The 19,892-nt window shown below is 38.5% G+C and overlaps 1 protein-coding gene across 1 annotated transcript in view; it reads right to left on the reverse strand.

Annotated features, from left to right (window-relative positions):
• The window catches only part of LOC121512382 (ankyrin repeat domain-containing protein 13C), a 42,747-nt gene that overhangs the window by 14,524 nt on the left and 8,331 nt on the right, over positions 1-19,892 (reverse strand). The window contains exons 3-6 of the mRNA XM_041791622.1: positions 10,003-10,107; positions 3,749-3,834; positions 1,801-1,846; positions 386-452 (exon numbers count right to left, since the gene is read on the reverse strand). Coding sequence (XP_041647556.1) covers positions 386-452; positions 1,801-1,846; positions 3,749-3,834; positions 10,003-10,107 — 304 coding nt within the window. The remainder of the gene's footprint in view (positions 1-385; positions 453-1,800; positions 1,847-3,748; positions 3,835-10,002; positions 10,108-19,892) is intronic.

Here is a 19,892-nt window from a genome sequence, read left to right on the forward strand (position 1 = left end):
CACATGCTGATTTGCATGGGATAAGTATTACTTGTGGACCTGGTCAATTCGCATGGGATTGAAAACACAGATGTACCACACATTTATTACAAATTACCAGAGGTCCCTAGGTAATACTAATCCTGTGTGAATAGGGCTTTAGGCTGATAATCAAATCCAACATGAGAAAATGAGTTGGATTTTTACTCCTGAAAAAAATGCTGTTGAGCTCAATAAAGTAAAATAAAGTAATAAAAAATAAAGTAAATATAATAAAGTAAAGTAAAAGAAATAAAGTAAAAGAAACAAAATGAAAAGAAAGGGAAATAAAGGGAAATGTTTTACAAGAGAATTTCCTTTCTCTGTCTTCAGAGGTGTTATATTTGCATTCGTGGACAGGACTTGCCTGATGTTGATGCCTTGCTTGTAGATCTTACACGCGTCTGAAGGCAGGATTCTGGAGAGCAAAGGCACTACAACATGAAAAGATACAGTGAAAACATGTAAAACAACAGCTAAATTTAGAAAAGTACACTCAATAATGAAAATCACCACCATCTTTAAAGCCTCAGTGGCATATAGCTCTGTAGACTAGAGTTGGCATATAAAATCTAGCTCTGCAGATGAATCTTTAATAGTTTATATTCCTCAGCCAGCTAAATCCCATCAAAACAGAAACCCTTGGTGTTGTTCTATCTTTGAACAAAGTACTTTCACAATACATGTAGGCTAAACAGAAATATTACAGTGTCAGGTTGTTGTGTTTGTGTTGTTTTAAATCACCTTGGCTCTCTTATGTACATTTTCTGCCTCAGTTGCCATTATATCACTGTAAGGACACTTTAAAATCATCCATTCACTATATACACTATAAAGCCCTTTATAATATTATTCAGCACTCCTCTAAATAGCTTAAATGAAGCTGCTGTTTATGATTTTATTTTATTATTCTGTTTTCTTGATGTAAAGTGTGTTTTAAGTGTGCTAATTAGTTTCAAATGCACTGCCTCATTTGCATGCATTACACTGTGTTTTAAATGGCATGCATCTGATCACACAGGTCACAGACACACTACTGCCTTTGAATGCAAAAGTACAGAGAATATTTTCTTTTATACTAAAATTCAACCGTTTTAAACAACAGTTGCCACACTAATGCCTTTTGCTCTCATACGACCTCCATCAACAAACAAACTATTATGCAACAACTTTACATTTATCTGCTCTCATGCCTCTGTTACATAATCTTTCCCACATTGTCAATAATTCACAAACACACAGTACACTCGCTCTGGGACCAGACTTGTGCAGACGAAGCAAAAACTGCTTCACCATTGAGTAAATACATGTAATCTACCGTCACAATCTATCTGCTTACTGTAACAGTCTACTACGCCATAGTTGGGTAAATTAAGGGCAACTGGAGAACAACGTCCATGTCTGGTATTAGCAGATATTGCTGACATCATCATAAAAAGAGGGCATTGATGGATTAGGAGATGGTGTGTTCATGTCCAGCAGGAGGAGTTATTTTCAGCCTGTGTCTGCTGGATGCTCAGTCAAAGTCCATTTTGGCACAGATAAACACACTTTCTGGATGGATGCAGTGTAGACAGACGGACAAAATGTAAATAGGGCCAGAGTATCACTTGGTATTTGAATGCCCAAAACGGATAGAAATTTCTGTTACTGCATTTTCTAAATAGGGTACGACTAATTCAATCATATCATCCTGTTAAGTTCACATTAACTTCCAAGTTTTATAATGTCCCAACACAATGTTTATCTTAGTAAAAATGCAGGAAATGATGCTTGACTCACCCCAACTTTGGAAGTCCCAATGAAGCTCCAAGTAAAAGTCTCCAAGCTGCAAAAGACAAAGACAGAAAAATATTAATACCTAATCTTTTTATTATTTTTTTAACCAAAATAACCAACTATAAACAAGAAGTCTTTGCATAGAAGTCAAAACAATGTAACAAAGTCTTTCTGTTTACATGGATATGCATAAGTCTCTATATCCTCCTATACAGGTTATATGCAGAAAACAGTCACAGTTACTCTGATGACAACTCTGACAATCATTCAACAGTCACAGAAAGTCAGAAAATACAAAATCAGAAAATAGAACCCTCAATTAACAAGCACTTTAGCCCTACTCAATGTAAAATATCCTGCACTGTCCCTTACTGCACTTAAATTCTTATACTCTTTTCAGTTTAATTATTTTTTCGTGTTTAAAGTTTAATTCCTGTAAAGTGAGAGCAAAGCTAAACTGAAGTGAAATTCATTGTTTCTTTAGCATACTTGGCAAATAAGCTGATTCTGATTCTTCAAATTCTAAACAAAATCACAGGGCATTTCAGGACACACAATATTCTTAAATTATTATTTTGTTAAATCGATGTGTCCGTGATCACTTAATTTTTGTAACTGATAAGCTATAGCTTATAGTTGATCTATATTGATTTAAACATTTTTTCCTGTAAGTATCGGAGGGTTGCTAATTCTCCCAGCATGCAATAAAGATATACTGGCACAATATCTCGTATCATTTATCATGTTTGGCATGACTAATGTGAATGTGAAATCCTGCTAGCCAAACTTAAGATGTCATTACAAATATATAGTAGTAAGAAGGGATTTTGATTTTACATTTAGCAGAAGTGAACTGCAAAGATGTAAATACACAAACTCAAGACAAGTGAGGGATTAGCATACAGTTAGCTTGCATTCTAGAGGCACAGTGCAGCTCTGAGAAAGCACTGACAGTTCAGTGGGACTGATCATAAGTGTGCAAAATCTTTGAAAAAATAACATTAAAATAACAGCTACAAAATTTAAGGCCTTATATCTAATTCAAGACTTTTCAATACTTTTTAAAAGCCTTAATTTTCACTAAATTGATTTATCATCTTTTAATACTTTTAAGACTCCGTGCTATAACTAATCAGCCTTGGCTGCTGTGAGGTGATAGGAAGGCATGGACAGATTCTGTCATCACCATGGTCAGTCTAAATCTGGTCTTGGCTAATAATGTCAGGCTGCTGGAAGTTCATCATTTCCCAAAGCTACAGAATCTCAGAGAAAGATGATGTAGCTTAAAAATAACAACATCACTGACACTACAGCATCAGGAACACAACTTCTAATGTCAAACACAGACTCAACCAAATGTCAGACAAGTTTTACATACAAGTCAAGGTGGAAGTCTACTAAAACAAGCCAAATCTGGCCCTAAGAGTTAAAATCGACAGATGTTTATATCATGTTACTCTATGCTCTGGCTATTTAGGGAATAAACAAGAACTTAAGATGAACAAACAATAAACACTGACGTATAACTGTGACTCTAATGTTTGTTACTAGTTTTATGTTTCTAATGTGTGTACTTGTGGATACTTATTATGTAAGGCCAGGCAGCTGCAAAAATTGGAGGTGTCATTAAAGCCTTAAAACCCACAACTAAAATCTGACCACGTGAAAGTATGTGCATGTAGGCCTGTGCGTTCCTCCTGGCTTTGCTTTGTTGTCATGACAGTTATTTGCACATGACAAACTTGACTGTAATCTGGGAAGAATGAATGTGGGAGTGAATTTTGCATCTAACCATGCAATAAACAAAGAAAAGATGGCCAAAAGAGATAACAAAACAGTGCAGAAGGCCAAGTATGAAGATCTTATGAGAGGAAAACAAAACAAACGAAATAAAGTATGAGGACACTGGAACCATCACTGTTAATGAGAGCAGATCAGAAACCGAGTTTACTTCTTTAAGGGCTTTCAGCAGCTTGGGCCTTTTGTCTTCCACACTCTCCCTGGATTGTTGCTTCAGCTTCCTCAGAAGGGCTGTGACTGAAAGACACAGAAACACAAACAAGAAAGAAAAAAAGGCAAGTGAGACCAAAAGCATGAACAGTCAGAGAGATTTCAGCAACTTAGGAAAAAAGGAGTGGCTGACGAGTTTTTTTTTTTCCACAGAGAAATCTGTTGAAAAGTTGAATGAAGAAATGCCATTTGTTCCCACACCAGCCCAGAGTAAATTTATTTGACTAACCTTTTGCTTTACTGAATCAGGATCCAACAGTAACTCTAAGAAAAAAGCATTTACTTTACTCAAAGACTTATTATTCCATCATGAGACTTGGCTTTTGGTAGTCCCCTCTTTTTCTGGCCCTCTATTACTGGGCAAACTGTCCTCAGTCTTGCTTGTTCTATATACGGGGACTTACTGAAACATGAACCCTTCATAAGATGTTTCAAGAGAACACCTGTATTTGGACAAAATTACCTCCTCATTCATTTTAATAAAAGGCAAAGGAACAATGTGAACAGGCAGCAATAGTTAATGCTGGAACAATTCTCATCGACATATCGCCAATGTCCACTAATGGACTTGTTTTTGTTGGCAGCACCAACTTTCAGGATAAAACCATTAAAATTCAGACTTTTTACAGTGTCTTGAGCACAAAAACACCTTTCGCTTTAGCTTATGTGAATGCAAGGAAGTAACAGCTCACACTCGGACCCTGTATCTGTGTCATTATAAGCACAAAGGTTTCAGTTTTATAGAAGCACATATTTCTTGTATGAATCTACAACAAGTCACCTCCATTATCAGTGGAGCAGCCTTATTATGCTAATCCTCACAACAATGATACACGGTAAAGATCACATAGTTTATGGCTTTATGTTTAGAGGTATGCTGACTTCCTGGAACCAGATAGGAAACTCCTACCTGCATCACACCCATCCCTCCTCTCTGCCTGCAGGGATCAAAACATTCCAGGAAGTTCAAAGGGAATGAGACTGCCAGATAGAGGGGCTGTCTGCTAATGAGCTACGCCTTTAACCTCCTTAACGACCTGAGGGAGAGACGTTCTCGCTGGAGACTTTAAACCATGGCAGCTCACATTTAAAACCATTCAAAGCTTGTTAGTTTATTGGCTGCAAGAGACCTTCATAGTTAAAAGAAAATAAGAGGATCCACACCCAGTCAGCTGGCATTTATTTTATTGCTAGTTGCTGTTTATAAGGGGAGTGAAGGCATTAGTCACTGACATGATGGTGGTGCTTTGATAAGGGCAGATTGGGATTAAGTGATGACATGATGGAAAGAGGGATAAAATATGAAAAAATATGCATGTCATAGCCTTTAAATATGACAATGAGCATTATGGCAGCCTAGCAATCATTAGCTAGGCCCTGTGCTCCCTGTGGTGAGTCAACACGCAAAAATATACTATAAATGTTTTCTTACTGGGGCTACCTATGAGGTAGCAATGAGAGGGGCAGCAATGATGAAACAAGGCTGAATGAAAGCACCAGCACACACACATACACATGACGACACACGCAACTGACAGGCACAAGTACAGGATGAGGGTGTCTCTGTGGCCTGGCTGCCTAATCAGTGTGGACAAGCTCTGATGGGGTTCCTCCTGATCCTTGCCGCTTCTCAGTGAGACCAGAAAAAAAAAAACACACAGAACAATCTCACCATCTGGCCACAGACCACCCAGCCAATACAGGCCGGTGCTGACGCTGAATACTTTAACACTAACCTGAGCTGACGCTCCATGCTGGTACTAACTCACCGAGACACTGATTAGGGCACTTTCCTGGCAGTAATTAGGTGAGTGATCACAGTAATTCCAGCTTCACACATTAATGAAATGAGGCAGTTTCAGGACAATTTTGCATCAAAATCACTACAAAAAGCTTCTATTTGCTGATGCTTGGAGGTCTGAAAAGATCTAAACGGCCAGTGTTGACACTTGTAGGTTGTGTGGTCAAGTGCAGCAGGCAGGCAGAAGCTAGCAGGATGATCTGAATGTTGTCATATTTAACCTGCTGAGACCTGAGCTGTTGAAATGCATTTTTAGTTACTCTCACTTCTTTAGAATAAGAAGAACCTGATACATTTAAAAGCTCAGCCTTGTCTTTGATCAGGAGATTTGTGATGTCCTACTACTGCAGAAAATACAGCACTGCATAGGTTTTTGAGCCAATGTTATGGCTGTGTCAGCTGTTCCTTGTAAATTCGTGAAAGTATTAGAGGGAATTCCTCAAAATTTCAAAGCAAATTCAGGAATGATGACAGAAATATCTTAAACAGATAGTAGATTTAATTATTAGATATTAGATTTTATACTTAATAAAGCCCCAATTTTACAGAGGACAAATAATGTTCTTGTCATCGGAAATATTTGTTGGTTTTAATTTTAGGTTAAAAGAAGTAATTAAAAAAAACATAGTGGCCTGATAGACTGTGTATATTTTCTAATGTGTGATTTAAGAAAAAAAAATGGCAAAGGCAAGCAAGCTGTTCCCTGACTAATAAACACCAACAAGACTGTGACACCCTTTAAACAATCCCCTGAAGCTGACATCCCAGCTGTGTAGAGGACAGAAATAGATCTTATTGAGCAAAACAAATGACTGAATCTATTTTTAAACATTTGCATTCTTGTGCTAATGAAAAGCTGTTAGTGGCACAACTTAGGTAACAACAAATCATAGCAGGAATGATGTCAATGGAAATTAGTCCAGAACAGAAGCTAAAAATAAAACAGTGAGATTACTGAATCATTATATCTATCCAATTTTAAAAATGCTGGCATTGGAAAGGCACAGAGAATTTCTAATTTAATGCCTATTTTTATATGACAGCAATGACTTGAAAAAAGTGCTTTACAATTAAAGCAAGCCAAAACTGCAGAACTAAATGCACTAATCATAAATTCTAGATTAACTGTGATTAAAAACCTGTCATCATTTGCCAGTAATACTGTGATTAATTCAGACACTTGTGATGTGTTTATTAGAATGCTCAAATTGTGGCAATTAAACTGCAATTATTTAAAAAGACTGGTAAAGACATTGCCACTGTGTCATAGCCTTAGCTGATGTCAAGAATAATTTAAATAAAGCACAGGGTAGAGTCAGCTGCAGGCAGTAAACTGTGGAAATCCTGACCCTGATGCATGATTAATTTACTAATTTCAAACACTTTCCAGGCTTGGGCATTCGCCTATATAAATCAAACATAACATCTTGGTCTCTGCTCCCTCACAGACTTCTGACTAAAACTGACTCAGCTCAAAATGAGTATCTGCTAGGAAGGGCTGTGCGGTGCAAAGTCTATAAAAACTCCACTTTTATGATGCTGAACGGCAAAAACAGCAGCAGTTTCCTTCAGCAAAATTTCCCCTTATGACATTGTGACAGGCAGGTTAATTTTTATGGAAGTGTTATTATTTTATATTGTGCAGATTCAGCATTTTCTAGCTGAGCTGGCACAACAAGGGCTCTGACCTGTACTGTGGTCTCCCATTAAAAGGTCAAAAAACAACACCAGAAGCTTTCTTTAAGTTATAACTTAACTTTCTGCCGTTCCCATAATGCCTTTCACAATATGCAGACCCCATAACCTCCAGTATTCCGAATGTCACAGAAGCAGTAGTCAATGACCTCTACTGGAGCTGTAAAACACAAAGGTTTTCCAAGAGGGAAAAAGTGACATGTGTGCTCTTAACTCAAACATTTATGTGTGTCATGCTGTTGCATCACATGGTGGTCTGTGCAAACTATACAAGGTGAGGAGGACCTGTGAGTGGTACAGAAACTGGTGCTCCATTAGAGGCTGAGATCAATAGAAACACTTGTAAACCTGGTGAGGTAAGTAAGAGGCATTAGAGAGTTAATTAGAGGACACAGTCAATGGAGACACTTTAAGCTGCCTCCCCGTATGATTGCTTGGTGTTTGTGCCAAGTGACTGCACTAATAAGCCCCAACTCTTTCATCCAAACAGCCTAATGCTCACAGAGTGTGTCTGAAAGATTTTAACATTATCCTCTCTTTCACATGGACTTCAGCCATATTGTTCCTGTCTGTCTCCTAACACTGTATTGTTAAGCCAGTTAACTGCATAAATGAAGATACACGTAACCGAGCACAATGGGATCCCTTATACAAAGGATATTACATTTGTGATGCTGATATAATAACAGCATTAAGCTGTTAAAATGTTAAGCTTTGACCAAAAAAAGGGTTTAACACCAGCCATGAGCATCTCAGCTGGTCTATAGTTTCTATCGGATTCCAGTTCTAAATCGATACTTTTTAAAGGGTGCTGGTGCCTATAAGGTGCCTGAATTGATAGCGGCTGAGTAAAAGCTGTCTCAATATTGTAAATCATTTAGAAAAAAAGATGCCAATCAAACATATAATTCAAGGTAACAGGTGTTAATTCTTCACATAATGTATTTTATGCTTCTCTTCTGGAGTGGCCTGGGGTTGGGGTGGTGAGGTACAGGAATGAAGCACCGAAATTTGTCTTGGAATTCAATACAGTAGGAGTTGGATGTGCTGGTACCACAATACTGGATTTTTGCAGACATCTGATAGGCTGATATTTACAGATTTGTTTTAGCTATACCGATATGATTTTCAGATCTAAAATTTCAGTCCTTTGAACACACTTTAAAGGTCATATATTATGCAAAATATACTTTTCAGGTTTTCTAGAAAAAATATGTGCCCCTGGCCTGTCCACAATCCCACCAAGAATTAGAAAAAACTCTAAACAATTGCTAACTGTTAGTACTAGGGATGCCTGATGTTATAACTGGTCCCTCTAACTGGTCACTGTGCACTTCACTTGTCTTTTATGTTGATGTTTTAATGTTGTCTTATTATGCTTTTACTTTATGTAAGGTGACCTTGGGTGACTTGAAAGGCACCTCCAAATAAATGTATTATTATAAGCAGGAAATCAGTATGGGCAGCTATTGGCCTAACCAGTTAAATATTGGTACCAGCAGATATGCTGATATACCAATCAGTAATATAATTCATCTCTCTGCCTTAAAAATTGCCAAAACGTGCAACTATATCATCAGGTATAGGTTAATGTCTAGGGTGCCACGCACTCATGGAGGCCCTCTATGAGCCCTGAACATTTTGAACAAAGCCCCAAACATTTAAGAATCACAAGACTGTCTACTCCCCCACTCCTCTCTCAGCACTGTTTGAATCAGCCTCTCTTTGCACAACAGAAACTTTGTGTTTTATACCCTAAAAAAGCTGTGTCTATATTGGTATTGGCTAAATGGGTTTTTGTAATAAAGGCATATCAGATATCTGCAAAAATCAAATATCATGCATCTCTAGTTAGCACCAATTGCCTCTTCTGGGAACAGAGCTGTTTTCCAGTATTTTGATGTAGAAAATGGGGATCATGTTTTTCAGAGGCTGCGTAACGGTATATTCACATAACAATAATACTCAGCACAGGAATGTGGATGTTAACCTGCAAAATGATTGAAGGCCTGCGCTGCTAGCAATGCTAACGTTAGCCACCTACTGCAAACTAACTTTGCACTGTTACGGTGTGACTTTGTTGTACTGTTGCAGTGTGAAGTCTGTTTGCAGAATGAATTTATTATAGTATTCAGCTAAACACAATTATAATTTCCATGAAATTGGATGAAAAATTATACACCTAGGAACATCAATAGTTTTGTGTTATTACTGTAGTGACATTTAGAACTTTTTCAAGGAATTAGTTTATTTAATATTGACAATTTCACTTAACAGTAGGTATATTAATGCAAAAACAAACACATCTCAGACAGTGTAATAACATTCTGAGCCAAAGTTTGAGCCTTTTTAGAATTGCTGGTGGAAAGCAGGCGAAACGGGGGCTTGACTATGATCAGCCTATGAGGAGAGAGAGAAACATCTAATGAATTGCCTTTCATAGGAGCACAAAGCCAGAGGGCCTTGAGGAATGTCCCCTCGCTCTGAGGGACAAAAGAGGCAGGCTGGCATCACGACCTCACTTGGAGGCAGCAGCCTGGAAGAATGTGCAGAGGCAACTGTTGATATGCATCTGCTGGTCAAAACTTTTCTATCCTTCATCGCCACTTTCACACAAGGAATACTCAAACTGATAAAAGAGATCTCAGAGAGTTACAATCACAGAGAGAGTCGCACATCTGTTTCAGTAAGTCACTTACTCATTTGTCGGTCTCCGTAGCTGATGGCTTCAGCAAGAGGGCTCCATCCCTGAGCGTTCTTCACCTTCACAGGTGCATTGTGGGCAAGCAGCAGATGGGCACACTCTGTGAGAGCAGAGAGACATGCAGTTGTACATGATTACTCACATTAAAACAGCTAAATCTTTTTTTTTTTTTTAAATACAGGAACATAAGACACGTGTACATTCAAACACCAGCAGTCCAAACAACACTGAAGAGGAGACAGAAACATCTTTACATAAATAAGTGCTTTCCAAACATGACTCAGTGTGTGCTCGCGTAACAAAGGTCTGTTTGTTTTTAGTCTGAAGTGCAGATTTTTTGGGAAGAAGTAAAGGTTTGCTCAGGCATGGCAGTTGCACACAGGCTCATTCAGAGTCCAAGTGAACTTGAAGTGAACCTATTTGTGCTGTAAATGAAAATCAGCAAATCTATTGTTCTGTGAAAGCCATCAAGCAACACCGTAAGTGTCATTTTCTCTCTAACCAGTCAGTTTAATCCCAACTGCTGCTTACATTTTAAAGCTGGTTTAGCAACTTTGGAGGAACAAGAAATAGTTATGTACATTCAAAAGAACTGAAGCAGAAAAATGTCCTACCAAAACACATGAACATACTCGGCCTTTCTTACAGCAAGAATGAACTGAGGAGAGGACTGTGTTCTTAGCTGTATTCTCAGGCTTGTGGCAGACTTTGTTGTCAAAAGGCAGAGTGGGAACAAGTAGGCAGGTACCAGGAGTTTTTCTTATAAGTCTTTGATTATTGATTGCAAGTGGGAGGTCATGGGAAATCTATTTAAGTCAAGCATAGAACTTTTTTCTGTTAACTGCTTTCCTGATCTTTAAAATTGAGATTTAGATGGTACTTCCACACTTGCACAAAACTCCTGAAAACTCTTAAATTATGAGATTAGTTGCTTGTGTTTACACATAATTTAGTAGTCAGATTTGCATTCTTTGGTAAACAGACTTGAAAACATCAGGCCATTAACTAAAAAATGCATTCAAAGAAAACTCATCTGGACCTAAACAGGTAAAAGAAAATGGTTTCCTTTTCACTAGACAGAAAAAAACAGAGACAAGCTGGACATAAGATGTGCTGGGCTCTAAAACAAATAAATTCTGTCCAAAAAAAAAAACTTTGTCTTTCTGAAAAATGCCTTCCTGGTTTCTTGATGCTCCACAACCACATAATGGTCAAAAATTCAGATGGTAAATGCAAAAAAAAAAAAACTCTTGATCAATATGATATGATATGATATAGCCTATGATATGATATGATACAGCATGACACACTATGATGCCACATGATTTGACACATCAAAATACAATACAATGTGACATGACGGGATGAGATATGACACAAAATGTGAAACATTGCAGCTTTAGGGTGTATTCACACCTGGCTTGTTTGGGACAGTTGTTCCGAAACAGTGAGCTGCCCCCCCAAAGTCTGGTTCGTTTGGTCATATGTGAACACAGCAATCACACTCAGATGCGGGACAAAACAAGCGGGCCGAGATCGCCAAAATAGGGTGGTCTCGGCTCGCTTCCATTCGAGCCCTGTAGCGGTCCCTTTGCGGTGAGAACACAATCACCTCAGAAACCAGCACAACTGACTCATAACTGTAGTACACACTGTAGTCGCTGGGGCAGTAATGCGCCCGGTTGCCAACCATTCAGTTAAAACAACAGAAGAAAAAGGAGCAGAAGAATCAGCAACAGCAGAAGAAGAAGGGAAGGCGGAAAAACAACAGATCTATCTGAGCAAAATGAGTCGTGGCTCCGTGAGGCGGCACATCTTTGTTTTAACAAGCGCATCAGCACATTATTTTCCAGCCGCAGAGTTGACTGTCGAAAAAAATACATGTTTTGTTGATTTAGCGAACACTGGTACATTAGCCAGATGAACACTATAAAAAAACTAGCCACACACACTGCTGATGTTCCATGGCTGTTGTTTTTCCCCGTGGAAAGTGGTTAAGAACCTGAATGAATGATTGAAGATAAGGAAACTCCCCCGCCTTCCGAGTAAGATTTCTGACCAATGAGAGACGAATTGGATCGCACGTGGCATTTGTTTACAGTTTTGGACTGCAAGAGACTTTTGCCTTGTGAACACAAATGAACCAAGTGACAACTGAAACAAATGTATCAGTTTTACCCCTGAATCGGAACAAAGCAAACGAGCCACAGGTGTGAATACACCCTAAGATCTTTTACTGGGAAACTTTCTATTGTCATCTCTGGGCCAGTGAGGGGAAATCTGTGTTTTATGCAAATAATATGTCACTCATTTTTCGAAAAAAAGTTTCTTTGTGACATTCAGGACATAACAAGTACTTAGTTTGTTATGTACAGACAAAATGCTCTGTTGGTATATGGTGTAAACCAAAACAATGATTGATTGTCTTATAAAGAATGGCTTCAATGAAAAGTCCTTTGTTCAATATAATCTCACTAGAAGACAAAGATCATTAAGTGCACAGAATAGGACAGAGTGTGTTTGTTGTATGACTCTAAGGAAACTGAGAACAAGATTAATTTTCTGTTTCACTGTCCAATTTACACTGATTTAAGGGATGCACTTATTAGGAAAATGTCTTTAATTAATGCTGAATTTTTCTGTTTGGATGATTACTAAAGCTTGCCTTTTGCTTTACAAAAACTACCTTTTTTGTAGCAGATTATATTTTCAAAGTTTGGGGAAAAAGGCAGAATGTATTATTACTGAGCTGGGATCAGTATAATCAATCAATTAATCAATGATACAATGCGATGGGATCAATACAATTGGATACAATACACTACATTACAAAACGATATGACAAGATTGTTACCATACAATATAATGCGAAATGATACATTATGAAATGACACAACAATACAATACAACATGATATATGATACGAAATGATACATGACATGAAGACCCAGGTAAAGATATCCCAATAGGGCAATTCTACCATTACTGAAATATTGCAGAAAAATTGCACAACGATACATCACAATTCACCTAGAAGGGAGGATTTATGTATTCATTCCCTGTAATTTGGTGCATTTTCAACACCTCAGCCAGGCATACACTGTGCGAATTTCATCAGATTCAGCCACGAATTTTGAGTCATGTGAGAGCAGAACCACGGGCAGAATCCTCAATGTCAGGGTGTTTTTTTTTTCTTTGTAAACTGTCAGACATCATCTTAAATTTTAATCGCAAAAGCAGAAATGACTTTCTAATGCCCCCCACACCCCAACTTTAATAAAGGAAATAAATGAGCAGGAAATATTACTACCCACAGATCTCCAGCTGACACAGACGGCGATGCTGTTTGTGTGTGGGATATATAGAGAGAGCAAGAGAAAGAGAGGCTATGACTAGATATAATTTCAACCTCAGTGTTTGAGGGAAACTGCTGATTTTTGTCACAGTCCTTCCTGATTTGCTCATAAAATGTGGGCACTTAGGTGGTGCACAACCATCCGATCATATAGTTTGAGTAAATAAATCGTGCAAGATGGTCGTGCGTTGAAGGCGATTCAGTTGCACAGTATGAACTGACATTCCACAACATCTGTCATAGAGCCGGCTTGAAATCAAAGATGTATCCCCGGCTTTATCCAGCTTCATCCTTTAACACTTTTATGCTGATGTTTGACATTACCCCACTGTCTTCTTTTTCAGCTATCCTGTTGTTAACTTCTTTGGTCAACTAACCATTCACATTACCTACCATTCGTGATAGAAATCCTCTGAGGTGTCAAGAAGTAGTGATGCAATCAGTAAAATTAGCAGGGAAATTTGTATAGAGCTCCATATCTATTAAAATCAAGATACCAACATTTGTCAGTAACGTTTTCACAAGTGTTTCAGGTTGGTGACATAAACTTATCCTGCCCTAATTCACGAATGGAAAACAGAACTTGTGTGGCATCAGATGTGCACAGGACAGACTAGTTTAAACACAAAGGCTCTCCTAAGCCCTGCCTGGTGTTATATAAGTTGAGACTAATGAGCTACTGCTTATAATCATGTTTGATGTTGCTATGGAGACAAAACAAGCCCAAGAAAATAATTCTAGCTGCATGCCAATACTGTGCCATTTTCTAACTGAACGTTTAACACTCTTTCAAATAACAAAAGCAAGAGAAGGACACTTTCATCAGCTTTACATTTTTTCCTGTGCTGCCTTTCAGTCCTGCTGAATGCCTCCATTTAATCTGATCAGACTTTTATCACAGCTCATTTGACTTTGAAACAATCTTCTGCTGTGCTCTGCTAACATTTGTGGTTATAACTGAGTAAGTTTCCTTTAGCATTTTATCAAAACGATACACACAGTCCTGGGTTTTTACGAGGACAGACTGTGTGTAGGATTAAGCTGACAGCTGACCCATTAACCAAAGACCCATATGGGGCCTTTGGTTACACAATCCTCTCCTTCCTACTTTTGAATCCATACTGCCACGAAGTGAGGGAGGAATTTCAGAAATAAAATGTCAAACGACACAAGAAGACATCCAAAACTAGCTCTCTGAGCGGTGCTTGCTTTCTAATGATGGGAAAACACCCAGTAAGCTTCATCCTTTCTCTGTGGTGAGATCAGCAGTAGGTGCAGCACCAAAAAAAAATGCCCTCACCCTACGGGCAACGTGTCAACAAACTACAGCCGGCCAAAAATGAAGCCTGTTGTTCCGGCTCGGCTGTCAGTTTTTTGTGACATCATTCATTAAAATGTTGGCATCTCTACAGCTCGCTGCCTCAGCACTGGGTATAGTCACAGTCACAGGCCTGTGAGCAACAAATCACTGAGATGCACAGCAGAGGCTACCAGCTAACTACTGGTAACGTATGTAAGGGTTAAACTCAAGAACTTAATTATGGTTGTTGGACCTCTGAAAAGGAATTTAATGTCATACTAAACTCACAGTATGATTGTATTTAAATCATCCACAGTTATTCTCTGGTTCTGGAAGGTTTGTATGGCTCTGTAGCAGAAGACTGTGTCTTTGCACATTCAAGCAGTCAGTGGATGAAGAACAAAACCAAAATGTAAGCTATGCCAATACAATCAGCAATTTTATGAGCAGTTATGAAGCCTTACTAGGGAAAAAGAGGAATAATTCAGAATGAACAGCAGGAATGCAATAATTCAACTCATGATACAATACATATTGTGTTACTAGGTACAATTTTATGAACTTTTAAACAACATTTTAATGACATGATGTCCAAAATATGTTGTTGTGCCCTCTTAGGAGATAAATTTGTTTTTCTGTTGACTTTTCTTGAATAGACTTACATCATGTGTAGCTGGCATTAGGGGGAACAAAGAAAGTCTGTGAAAGTTGTTAAAAATTCACACCACTATGAGATACAAGGGCTCTTTAGTTTATTGTTTGGGCCTTATTCAATTAAATTCAATTCTTATGCAAGTGCCTCACTGCAGAATGATGCTTTCTCTTCATTTAAAGGCTCTGTGACTACGGGGCATTTCAAGTCAGAAAAAAAAAAGGTTAACAACAAAAAGTCAATTTTAACTTGCAAAGTGTAACTCTAATTCAATTCAGAGTTACACTGTATTACCAAAAGTATTCACTCACCAATCCAAGTAATTGAAATCCAGTGTTCCAATCACTTCCATGGCCTCAGGTGTATAAAATCAAGCACCTAGGCATGCAGACTGTTTCTACAAACATCTGTGAAAGAATGGGTCGCTCTCAGGAGCTCAGTCAATTCCAGCGTGGTACTGTGATAGGATGCCAGTGCAACAAGTCCAGTGGTGAAATTTCCTCGCTCCTAAATATTCCACAGTCAACTGTCAGTGGTATTATAACAAAGTGGAAGCCATTAGGAACGACAGCAGCTCAGCCACGAAGTGATAGGCCAGGTGAAATGACGGAGTGAGGTCAGCGGATGCTGAGGCACATAGTGCGCAGAGGTCGCCAACTTTCTGCAGTCAATCGCTACAGACCTCCAAACTTCATGTGGCCTTCAGATTAGCTCAAGAACAGTGTGTAGAGAGCTTCATGGAATGGGCTTCCATGGCTGAGCAGCTGCATCCAAGCCATACATCACCAAGTGCAATGCAAAGCATCGGATGCAGTAGTGTAAAGCACGCCGCCACTGGACTCTAGAGCAGTGGAGACGCGTTCTCTGGAGTGACGAATTGCACTTCTCCATCTGGCAATATAATGGACGAGTCTGGTTTGGCGGTTGCCAGGAGAAAAATATTTGTCTGACTGCATTGTGCCAAGTGTAAAATTTGGTGGAACGGAGACTGGGAGCCAGGCCTTCTCATCCAACATCAGTGTGTGACCTCACAAATAAGCGTCTGGACGAATGGTGAAAAATCCCCATAAACACACTCCTAAACCTTGTGGAAAGCCTTCCCAGAACAGTTGACGCTGTTATAGCAGCAAAGGGTGGACTGACATCATATCAAACCCTATGGACTAAGAATGGGATGTCATTTAAGTTCATATGCGAGTCAAGGCAGGTGAGCTAACACTTTTGGCAGTATAGTATAAATAGTCTTCATTGTTAGAGTTATTTGACCGTGTTGATCCATCAGAGTTAGTCCAACTTGACCTAAACTCTGCTCACTGCTATTTCAAATTTTGGGGGATATGTTGGTGGAGTTTTTCCCTCATGCACTTAGGCAGGGTGTACAGTGCTGAACAAATTTATCAGACCACCTGTCTCAGAGACAGTCTAGCAGCATGAAGTGCTTTAATGCAGACTCTTTCATTTTCAGTGAGCTCTCCACGTTTTACCATTTTGAACAGGAATGAGGAATTTCAAACTGAATTCACCTTTTTATACCCAAATTTGAGACGGCTCACTGGGCTTCTCTGAGAAGTCAGAAATTAATCAAGCATAACATTCAAGCACTAAAACTCATTTTTCTGTTCAGGAACGCAAGTAAATAACTAATTTGAAATATTAATCAAGAAATATTAACGTGCTTTACTATTTTTTCAGTTTTTGTGTGAAGCAGTACATTTGAAAATTCATGGATAACAATAATAATTATATTTTAGCATTAAAAATATCATTTGGGTTAAAGAGCTTCTACATATTGGTGTATTAACCATTGCAGAAACATAAAAAAATGATTTTGGTTTTACCAATTTTTACCAATGCTGTTAATTTAGGGCAGCTGTGGCATAAACCTTACTTTGGGTGGTGGTCTAATAAATTTGTTAAGCACTGTATGTGTTTAGTTTGTAGTATATGTAGTGTTGTAGAATATTATAGTAGTTTGTAGTATATATATGCGTTTTGGTGTTTCCTGTACAGTGATAACTGCTTCTCTGCTCATGTTTATGGTGGGTTGATGTTTTTGATGTTGGATACGGTTGCACCATGAGTGAAGTTATCCACTGAATAAGTGACTTGGATGAACTTAAAGGGATACTTCAACATTTTGGAAAATTCACTCATTGCCATAATTCCTATAGTCTTAGTAATAGGTTCATTACCTTCAGTTGTCGGTGTAAGCTATTTTTAGATCAGCGCTGCCGAGTTCAGACCTGCTATGCCAAATTAATGTAAGCAGACAGTATTCCGGCTTTCCCTCATCAAACTCATACACAATCCAACAACTCCAAAATGCTCTTGTGGACAAGTTGTGACCTGTACATTCAGCACACTATGAAATAACCATGGAACATTATGAGACGGAGATGTTTTAAAGCTAAATGCAAAGCCGGAACTACACTCCAGACATGGCTGCTGCACTGTCACTCCGCCCAGTGGTTTACTCAAGAAATAGTTCAGAGTATTTGCTTCATGTGTCATAAGACATAATTATACATTATTATTTCATAGGGTGGTGAATGTGCAGGTCACAACTTGTCCACGAGAGCATTTTGGAGTTGTTGGATTGTGTATTTGATGAGTTTGATGAGGGAAAGCCGGAATACCATCTGCTTACATTGAGTTGGCACAGCAGGTCCAAACTCAGCAGCGCTGATCTAAAAATAGCTTGCACCGACAACTAAAGGTAATGAACCTATTACTAAGACTATAGGAATTATGGCAATGGGCGAATTTGCCAAAATGTTTAAGTATTCCTTTAAGAGTAGGTCAATGTAATAAATATCGGAGTTGAATAACACCGAAAATTTTACCTCAATAAATGATGCCTTCTGCCAGTTGAAAAAGAGAATTTAACCAAACTGTGAATCCTTTTTTAATCAAACTGATTTCAAATATACAGATTTGTATCAATTTGTAACTATATTGCATGCCATCATTAAACCCCTTCTTTATGATAATCATATAGTGACTGAAAGCTGCAAGGAAGCTGTCCATTCATAAACTCTTTCACTGCAATCCTTTGAGTCAGCCCTACTAGTCATGAGAACAAATTCAAACTGGTTACTGCCCTCATGTTGAGACTTGTTTCTACGTTAAACATCAGCATGAAAGCTATTAAAAAACAGCCTAAGGTACCTTACTCACAGAGCCAGAGTGTGGCACAGAAACATTGTCATAGACTCTAAAGTACCTCACCACCCCCTGATCTACATACTCAAAATTATTTATTAATGAGAAACAGGCTAGGATCTCATACATTCTTTATGACAGAGAGGAATACATTTTAAAACTCTCCCTAATTAAACATTTCACCCAAACAACAAAGAGAAATGTGCCAGTCCCGGGAGTATAGTTAGAGAAAAATAGAGCTTTTAGGCTACAGAAACAATTGCAAGCAACACTACTGCTCTAGTATACTGAAGACTGTGCTTTAAGGTGAAAGTGTGGCACAGAAAATGAGAATGAACAAAGACAAGCCAAAGGGGGAGTCAGTAATCACACAAGGGGAGCAGCTGAGGTTCAAAGATTTGGCTCATGACTTGTCTGAATTTGATTTCTTTTAAACTTCTGCCCAGTTTCTGCTCTATGTGATCTGCATGCTTAAGCCCTGAACTCCAAATTGTGACTCCTTTAGGAAGATTGGTTAAAATCTGCCAAATTGATGTGTGCTTTAACTAAATAAGCAGAAAAAGTGGATGTAACTGTTGAGTGTTTCACAAACAGCCTTACATCAGCAGACCAAAAAAAGAGCAGACCTCTGTGTTTATGTATGAGTCTGATCCGTGCCGGGGCTCGGGGATGGAGCTGCTGATAACAGAGGTTGATGTCGAGTGCTAGAGCGCTTCGCTTTCTGATGTAAGCCTCCCCTCTGGCCTTTGGCCTATATATCACCCTGCTAAATCCAATGATTGTGTAATAATAATGACAACATTTAGCAGATATACATTACATAACCGAGGAGGGAAAAGCCGGGCCATGTGTCCTGTGCTTTGAATCCGCCAGTTTCTGGACAGACCTCAGCCTTTCAGGGTTTAAGGGGGAGTAGACTCTCAAGCTTTGAGGTTTTATCCAATATTGATACTAGAGAACATTTTCTGGGCTAAAAATATGTGTTAAAGAACTGACTCGGAGTCTCATTTAAAAATCACTGCTCTGCTGATTCACATTTTCAAATATACAAAGCATATAAAAAGTATTCACCCCTTGGATGTTTACCCTTTCATTGATTTTATGGCTCAATCAAAAAATCCAAAATACCTCTTTAATGTCGAAGTGAAACAGATTTCTACAAAGTAATGTCAATGAAATATATAAAATATATATAAAATATATGGCTGCATAAATTTTCACCCCCTTTAAGTTAGTATTTAGTGGATGCACCTTGTGCATCTTTGGTGAACAGCCCTTTTACAAGTCCAGCAACAAATTCCCTATTGGACTGAGGTCTGGGCTTTGACTCGGCCACTCCAGAACACTCACCTCGTCTTTAAAACATTTCTGTGTAGCTTTCACTGTATGCTTCGGGTCACTGTCTTGCTGGAAAAT

Source organism: Cheilinus undulatus, linkage group 7, assembly GCF_018320785.1.
Source record: "Cheilinus undulatus linkage group 7, ASM1832078v1, whole genome shotgun sequence".
In the NCBI taxonomy this organism is placed as follows: Eukaryota; Metazoa; Chordata; class Actinopteri; order Labriformes; family Labridae; genus Cheilinus; species Cheilinus undulatus.